At 42.2% G+C, this 9337-nt stretch overlaps 1 protein-coding gene across 1 annotated transcript in view; it reads left to right on the forward strand.

Moving 5' to 3' along the window:
* IQGAP2 (IQ motif containing GTPase activating protein 2) overlaps positions 1–9337 on the forward strand; it is a 439708-nt gene that overhangs the window by 395386 nt on the left and 34985 nt on the right. The window contains exon 30 of the mRNA XM_042781321.1: positions 480–621. Coding sequence (XP_042637255.1) covers positions 480–621 — 142 coding nt within the window. The remainder of the gene's footprint in view (positions 1–479; positions 622–9337) is intronic.

Raw genomic sequence — 9337 nt, forward strand, 5'->3', positions numbered from 1 at the left:
GCTACTGAAAGAGACATGTGCTGCTGGGAAAGAGACGCAAGAGACACGCGTTGCTGAGTAAGACATGGAAGGACATGCACTGCTGGGAGAGAGACTGTGAGAGACTTGGCTGAGAGACAGCTGGCTGGGAGAGAGACTGAGCGTTTTTCCTGAACTTGAATTGTAGCCTGGTGCTTCCCTAATAAACCCCCTGTGAGTTCTGTGTGGCCACTGCAGCAAATTATCGAACCCAGGAGAGAGGTTGTGGTGCTTTGGGAGGAACAGTTGGTGAAAGGGCTGGAGGGAGGCAGCATGTCTGGCCTTGCAGTAATAGGCCTTGGGCTATTAATGGTGATTCTGCCTTCCTCTTGTGGGGTTCTAGGAGTTCAGAATATGTGGCCTCCTTGTCCTTTTTGCACGCTGTCATCACAGTGAAGGAATTGGAAAAATTTTGCTCCTGTTTTTTGTTTGTTTGTTTGTTTGTTTGTTTGTTTTTACAGGGGAAGGAGCTGTTGACCGCAATGACCCTAACAAGGAAAATACTCTAAGTCAACTCTCAAAGACTGAGATCTCCCTGTCCTTGACAAGCAAGTATGACTTACAGGATGGTGAAGCTATAGACGGCCAAAGCCTCATGATAAAGTAAGTTTGGGACCTAAAGACCACATGCTCCAATTCCACGTCTTAATTCAAAAAAGGCTAAATTCCCAAATAATTGATTTTAACATATTTCAATATTAAAATACATTGTTTGTCCCTCAAACATCTAACCAAAAAAAAAGCTAATAGATTCTTCATGACTTAAGAGAGTACTGAATATTACAATAGTTTATAAAGCTGGTCTTTTTGAGTGCTCCATATAATAGTTTGATTCCTTTCCTTTAAGAGATGAAGTGATTAACTCAGCCTGTAAAAGTCCAGATGTGATTGAATGGAGATTGTGTTTAGAGTGGTCAGAGGTTAATGAGGAAATAATTTGAATCAAGTTTGATTTTGGTATAAAATGATAATGTAAAAGGTACACACATGATAAGATATGATGATATTTCTGATTTATTGGCATTCTTTCCTATTAAACTAACCCTGAGTTTGTTTGGGAGCTCTGGTGACATAGTGCCTAAGGCATTTGACTGCTAACCAGAGGCCTGGCAGTTCAAACCCACCAGCCACTCCTCAGAAGGAAGATTGGGCAGTCTACTTCTGTAGGAATACTGCCTTGGAAACCCAACGAGGGGTAGTTATGAGTAGAATCTGACTCAGTGGCAGTGGGTTTTGGTTTTTGAGTTTGTTTACAGGCTTTGGCTTTATACCCTACATCCTGTCTCAAAAAATTTTAAATGAGGTACTTACACTTTTAATTAATACTGCATTTTTTCCATCAAGACCACATAGAAATTCCCCCATGAGTTCTTTACACACAGATTAAGAAATCCATGATGATGATGATGATGATGTTGTTGTTTTGTTGTTGTTGTTAGTTGCCATCAAGTCAGCTTCAACTCATGGGGACCTTAAGTATAACAGAACTAACGTTGCCAGGTCCTGAGCCATCTCCATGATCGTTGGTGTATCTGAGTCCATTGTTGTGGTTGTGTCAGTCCATCTCACTGATGGTTTCCCTTGGCTGTCTGCTTTACCAACCATGATGTCCTTTTCTAGTGATTGATCTTTCCTGATGAGATGGCCAAAGTAAGCAAGTTGACGCCTCACCATCCTAGCTTCTCAGGAACATTCTGGTTGTATTTCTGTGCAACCAAGATTCACAATGCAACACCATATATCAAAACATCATAAATCAAACACACATGCTTACCAAACAATAAAGAGTTTACAGGAACTCATGTAAACAAAAGGATGCCTATTAAACACATTAGAGCAGTTATATATTGGGAGGAGGTGGAGAATGGAAGTGGGAAATGGGGACAACAGAAAATAAATATGTGTTTAAATGATACATTACTTTCAGGCTACCTCTCCTACATTGTGATGTTTTTATTTGTGACAAGATTTTTCTGTCTTGCCACTGAATGCTTCAGACAAGAGTCATTTCCAGTTGATTTTTCCCAGGTACTCATTCAGTCACCCATGAAAACAGCACAAAGAGCTTACTCTCTGTACTATGTTGTGCTTTGTGCTTCTTCTATTCAGTTTGCTTATTTTGTCCTCAGATCGTCGTAATGCTCCCTCATTCGTCCAGCAAAGGTTCAAGCACCTGCTTTATGTTCAAGACACTAGGCTTGATGCTGGGAAACAGTTACGAGCAAAACAGAAACAGCCCTTACCGTCCAGTGTTTTGAACTCTAGTTGTGGAAAGCAATGCTCAGCTGTAGGACAGAGCCTGAACTGCAGGACAGGTACACATCCTTGGCCTCACAAAGCTGCTGGTGTACTTGCCCTCCAACGGTCCAGGGCAGGGCAACAGAGAAAGGGAGGAAAACCATGAGATCTGTTCCGTGGGTTCCTCTGTTGGTGTTGGTGTTGTTCTTGTTATGTGCTGTCGAGTCACACCCAACTCATAGCAACCCCTCCTTGGGTTTCCAAGGTGGTATCACTATGGAAGTAGATTGCCCAACCTTCCTTCCGAGGAGTGGTTCCAATTATAAAGGTAAATGGAAATACAGATTGTGTGCTTCCACCATGCAGATTAAATTAGGCTAAGTAGCCTATGAGCTCATAAGCTTTATCAATAGAAGTAATGAGAGGAAATTTTTTTATAATTGGTTTTGTCTGTTATTTGAACGTCATTTACTAAATGCAATCGGCTCAAATGTCTGCATTAATGAATGGCAACCAAAATTTGGTTAGTCTAAAATATCAAATAACTGGAATATCATATTCAGATTTATACTAATTTCTGAACATGGGTCTCCATAGTTCTGTGAAGTTTTGGAATTCACATATAAAGTCGAGTATGTTGGGAAGAGAGGTGTCTTAGCCAGGAAAACCTGATACATTTCCCTGTTCACCTGGCCTCAGCCCTTGCATGGGTTTCTCCCAGCTAACCAGTACATGCTGGAAACAAACTCTGTTTACTCCTTTAATCACCATACTAAACAGAGCCAGCCTGTGTTTTTTGTTGTGTTTGTTTTTATTGTGGTAAAATACACATAACATAAAAATGACCATTTAAACCATTTTAAAAGCATATGGTGCATTGGCATTTACTACATTCACAGTGCTGTACAACCATCACCACTATCTAATTCCGTAACATTTTGACCATCCCAAAGGTAAACTGGTAGCCATGTATAGGCTTTTATTGGAATGATGGTTTTCTATTCTTTTTGAAATATACCTAGGAGTGGAATTGCTGAGTCCTATACTAGGAACTCTGGTAGCATAGTGCCTAAGGCACTTGACTGCTAACCAGAAGGCTGGCAGTTTAAACCCACCAGCCACTCCTTGGAAGGAAGGTTGGGCAATCTACTTCCATAGTGATACTGCCTTGAAAACCCAAGGAGGGGTCACTGTGAGTCAGGTCCAACTCAATGGCACATAACAACAACGACAACAACAACATACTAATTCTAGGAGCTCAGGTAGTATAGTGGTCAAAGCGTTAGGCTGCTAACCAAAAGTTTGGAGGTTTGAACCCACCAGCGGTTCCACAGGAGAATGATGAGGCAGTCTGCTTCCGTAAAGATTTACAGCCTTGGAAACCCAGTGGTGAAATTCTACTCTGTCCTATAGTCGCTATGAGTCAGAATTGACTCGATGGCAGTGTGTTTCGTTTGGTTGGTTTTTATATACAAATTCTGGCTTTAATTTATTGAGGAACTCCCAAACTTTCCCACAGTGGTTGCACTAGTTTACATTCCTACTAACAATATATGAGGATTCCAATTTCTCCTCTTCATCCTCAGTGACACTTATTGTCCCATCTTTTTTTTTTAACTCTAGCCATCCTAGTGCATATTAAGTATATCTCATTGTGGTTTTTATTTTCATTTCCCTAGTGGTGCAACAGATAAGCACTTAGCTGCTAACCCAATGGTTGGTGGTTCAAACCCACCCAGTGGCTCTGCAGGCAAAGAACCTGGTAATATACTCCTATAAAGATTATAGCCTAAAAAACCCTATGGGTTCACTATGAATTGAAAATCAATTCGACGGCACCTAACAACAGTAATTACATTAAGCATCTTTTCATATACTTGTTGTGCATTTGTATATCTTCTTTAGAGAAATATCTATTCAGAGCCTTTGCCCATTTTTAAATTAGATTGTTTGTCTTTTGTTGATAAGTTTTAAGAGTTCTTTATGTATTTTGAGTAGCATAGTGCTTAGCTAATCAGAAGGCTGGTGGTTCAAACCTACCAGCCACTCCTCGGAAGGAAAGTTGGGCAATCAACTTGCCAGTGATATCGCCTCAGAAACCCAAGGAGGGTCGCTATGAGTTAGGTCTGACTCCACGGCACATAACAATAACAACAACAGACCCTTACCAGATATATGATTCACAAATATTTTTTCCCATTCTGTGATTTGTCTTTTCACTCACTAGATGATATCCTTTGATGCACAAAAGTTTTTAATATCCACGAAGTCCAGTTTTTTTCCCTTTGGTCATTGTGCTTTTGATGTCATATCTAAGAAACCACTGTCCAGTCAAAGATCATGAGACTTACTCTTCTTCTAAGTGTTTAATAGTATTGGCTTTTACATTGAGATCTGTGATTCATTTTGAATTAATTTTTTTAACATGGTATGAGGAAGAGATCCAGCTTCACTCTTTTTCATGTGGATATCCAGTTATCCAAAACCATTTGTTGAAAAGACTGTCCTTTACCCCACTGAATTGTCTTGACATCCTTACTGAAAATCAGTGGCCATATATATATGGGTTTATATCGGGACTCTATATTCCACTGATCTATATGTCTGTATATATGCCAGCACAATACAGTTTTGATTACTGTAGCTTTGTAGTAAGCTTTGAAATCAATAAATGTAAGTCTTTCTATTTTGTTCTTCTTTTCTCTTAATTCTGGCTGTTTGGGGTCCCTTGCAATTCCATATTAATTTTAGGATCAGCTTTTCAACTGTGCAAAAAAAGACCTTTGGGCCAGTATCTGAATTGATAATTCACTGCTTTCATAGACTTGGCACCTTCAGATCCAACTGTTGGCAATACATTTCACTAAGAAGCCCAGTGATGAATGTAGATAGCAACTTGGAAGAAATGTTGATTAAGGAGTCCTCCCTAAAAGTGGAATTTGGGCATTTCCCAAAATATTAAATAGAATTAGATCCATGATTTAACCAAGCCTTACTTCCTGATACATTATACACCCTCGAAAGGATGTATTTGAAAATCTTGATACTTAAGAGATAATTTCAAAGTGTGGCATTGACACACTTGAAGACCATCTAATCTGCATCTTCATCTTTGAGATCAGGAAACTGAAGTAAGATTATGGGAGGCATGTAACTATTCAGTAATATGCTTTAAGTTGGCATGTCGTATTTCATTGATAGTCCGTTAAAATATATTTTGAAATATTTGTTTGGAAATTGTTAATGGATGACTTTTTCCAAGCTAATATGTCAAATTCTTAAATCAAACTTAAGATTTAGTTCTTAAGACTATTCATTAGAGAACCAAATTTAACTAAAATCCAACAATGCCTTTCAGAAGTTACTGTGAAGCAGACAAACATGAAGTGCATAGCAGCTGGGGTTTCTTTATCAACTGGCTTTTCTCTATCAGAAAAAAAAAAAAAACCTAATTTAGGAAGAAAGGCTTAGTAATCTGCTTCCAAAAATTCAGCCATTGAAAACACCGTGGAGCATTGTTCTACTCTGACACACATGGGGTCATTGTGAGTCAACTCAACAGCAACTGGTTGGGTTAGGTTTGTTGCCTCTACAAGAACTGATACCACCACTAAAAGAAGAAGCAGAGACAAGATGCCATCCTGCTAACACACACTGCCCAGTCCCTCTACAACCAAGACCCAGGAAACTGATTGACAAAAAGACAAATAACGATCCTGGAACTCTGAGCATCAGAGGAGAAGATAAAGAATTAGATTGAGCACTGATTGGAGAGAGAGACAGAGTGAGGTCACTGACTGGGGAAAGAAAAAATTCTGGGACTGGCTGAAGTGTTGCCATTTTAAGGGTAGAGGCATCAGATGAACATGAGAAGGAAACAATTTCATGAAATCCACACAATAATAAAGACAGAGTGTAAACAGATTGGGAGCAATTCAAGGTGAGAAGATGAGCAGGAGTATGGAGACCTGCGGGGAAATAGGTCAGAGTTACAGTGGCACAGGTGGCTGTAGGGCAAGGAGGGAGCCAGAGAAATGGAATGAAATAACTCACCACGAGTAGACATCAGTCATTTGGGCTGAGGGACCTACACAAGGAGAAAAGCCTGTGTTGGGGTGGTTGGAGACGCTAGACTGAGGGTGGCCTCTCACTTGACTGAATCTGGGAAAGAGCTGGATAAATGGCTATGTGCACCCAGAAAGGTGCCAGACCCATGCCAGTGAATTGCAACTGGAGGACTACACCTTCCAGCGCCTAGGGGTATATAGTTGTTCTGCTTCCACCAATCTGGCAGCTACAGAAGCCCCACCTTCACCCAGATCCATGACCTTCCCCACAGCAGCCCAGCAACCCCCAACAACTTGTCTCTGACAAAGCCAAAGGCTGAAGCTCACGTACCTAGTGCCTGAGTCACTGCCAGATCTTTCTCACACTGAATACAAGTGGTACAGCTCTATACCCTCCTCTCTCAGAGGTTCCCACTCAAGCCAGACACCTCCCACCTCTATGAGGGGAAAGGCCTGTGTTGGGGCAGCTGAAGAAGCTAACCTCAGGATTAGCTTCACTTGAGTCCAGTCAGGAGCTGGATAAATGGCTATTTGTGCCCAGGAGGGTGCCAGACCAATGCCAGTGAATTTCAACTGCAGAGCTGTATTATCTGCTCTAATGATGACAGATCTCTGTGACTAGAAGTGAAACCTCTCCCCATCACCACCAAGCCTGTAGATAGGGAAGTCCCACCTGGATCCTGTGACCACCTCCTCTGCAGCCTAGCCACCCTCAGCAACCCACTCCAAAGAGACTGACCCATGGGCTGTGGCTCCCTTTTCCTGTGCTTGCATGACTGGATGATCTCTCTCACGCTGAACACAAGAGGCACACACCTGCAGCCTTCTCTCTTGGAGGTGCCTAAATCACACCAAGTTCCTTTCATCTCTATAAGCACATGCCCCAGTGGATCAGCAGCTTGCATCACAACTGCCTGTTTTTAGGGCCACCAGGTGACATAACTACAAAAATCCCTCTCCTTAGGAGCTCTGGTAGCTTAGTGCCTAAGGCACTTGACTGCTAACCAGAAGGCTGGCAGTTCAAACCCACCAGCCACTCCTTGGAAGGAAGATTGGACAATCTACTTCTGTAGAGACACTGGTCTCAGAAACCCAAGGAGGCGTCACTATGAGTGGGGTCCAACTCCACTGCACTTAACAACAACAAGCGTCCTTATTTCCCCATGTTTCTTTTCCCCATTTTTCTTCATTTTCACTTGTTCATTTCTCCATCTTCTTCCTCCTCCTCTTTCATTTTTACCATCTTCTCACCCACCCACCCCCCTTTTTTTTCCCTCTACTTTTTCTTTATTTTTCTTCTCCTCTTCTTGGGTTGTTGTTTTGTTTTCTCTTTTTTTCCTTTCCTTTTCTATCCAAAGGGAGAAGGATAATTACTAGTTAGCCATGTTGTTCTGGTTACCTAGTACTGCTCTGACAAGAATATACCACAAATGGGATGGCTTGACCAAACAGTTTACTGTCTTACAACTTTGGAGGCTTTAAGTCTGAGTTCAAAGTACCAGGCTCTAGGGGCTATGTGGAAGCCCCTCGACCTTGGGCTTCAGTTCTGCCTCTTGTTCCAGGCCCACTGAAGCTAGAGGCATCTCTTCACTTGGGCAGCTACTGGCTGCTGAGGCTAACAAGCCCAAGGTCAACAAATAAAATGCCGTAGTCCTGATGTTACCAAACCACATGGCAGACCTTTAATTCAAGTCCATTGAAAGTCCCAAGGTTGGCAGAGCATGGCTGCTGAACAACAACACAGCTACATGCAGGGTTCAAGCATGCCATAAGCTAGACACCATTCCCAAAGCTGCTGCTTATATATGGGAAACAGACCACATCCCTAAAGCAGCTACTCAGCTGTTTGTGGTAGACCCCACCATGGAGTTGATTGCCAGTCTCCTCATGGGGAATAACTACCTTCAGCTGCCCAGCCACTCAACCAGGCCTAGCCAAATTGACACACAAATTTAACCGCCACACATATCTATTATAATGACCACTTTACCTGTTCTGGTTACCTCGTGCCTCTCTGACAGAAATAAACCAAAAATGGGATGGCCTTAACAAACAGGAGTTCATTCTTTCACAATTTAGAGGCTTTAAAACTGAGTTCAAAGTGCCAGGCTCTAGGGGATGGGTGAAAGCCCCTCAACCTTGGGGTCCAGCTCTGCCTCCTACTCCCAGCCCACTGGAGCTAGAGGTATTTCTTCATTCAGACAGCTGCTGGCTGCTGAGGCTGGCAAACCCAGGGTTGACAAGTAAAAAGGCACAGTCCCGAAGTTACCAACCACACGGTAGGCCATTAATTCAAGTCCATTGTAAGTCCCAAGGTCGGCAGAGTATGGCAGGCTGCTGAACAACAACATGGCTACATGCAGGATCCAAGCATGCCATAAGCTAGAGACCATACCCCAAAGCTTTTCCTTATATACAGGAAGCAGACCACATCCCAAGGGCAGCTACTCATCTCCTTGTAGTAGATCCCACCATGGAGCTGATTGCCAGTCTCATCATGGAGAATAACTACCTTTAGCTGCCCAACCACTAAGCCAGGCCTAGCCAAGTTGACACACAAACTTAACCGCCATACATAACTACTATAATGACCACCTCACCCAATAGACAACCACCACCACCAGCTCCTATGCCACTGGATCAATAACAGATGGTGGGCAACACCTGCTCATCACACTTGTATCTCCTCTTTATGACAAATGGACACCCACATCTATTCCTACCAATTATTCCATCAACCCAGAGACAGCTGGGCAGTGCCCCAGTACAGCCAAGCTAATAACCAAAGAAGCATGCCTACCCCCACACACACATTCAGCCATACCAAAGAAAAAACAAGACAAAAATCCAGGATGAAAAAACTAACATATAACCAACAAATAAAAACAACTTCAGATGTTTCAGAGAAAACAGACAACTTCAGTTCAAACAAAGAAACAGAATAAAATAGTGGAAGCACGGGACCAAAATAAAGAACTAAGAAACCTTTCTGAGGAAAAACAGGTAGTAGAACT

This window comes from Orycteropus afer, unplaced genomic scaffold (genome assembly GCF_000298275.1).
Source record: "Orycteropus afer afer isolate SDZICR_OR568_19922 unplaced genomic scaffold, OryAfe1.0 scaffold00104, whole genome shotgun sequence".
Taxonomy (NCBI): Eukaryota; Metazoa; Chordata; class Mammalia; order Tubulidentata; family Orycteropodidae; genus Orycteropus; species Orycteropus afer.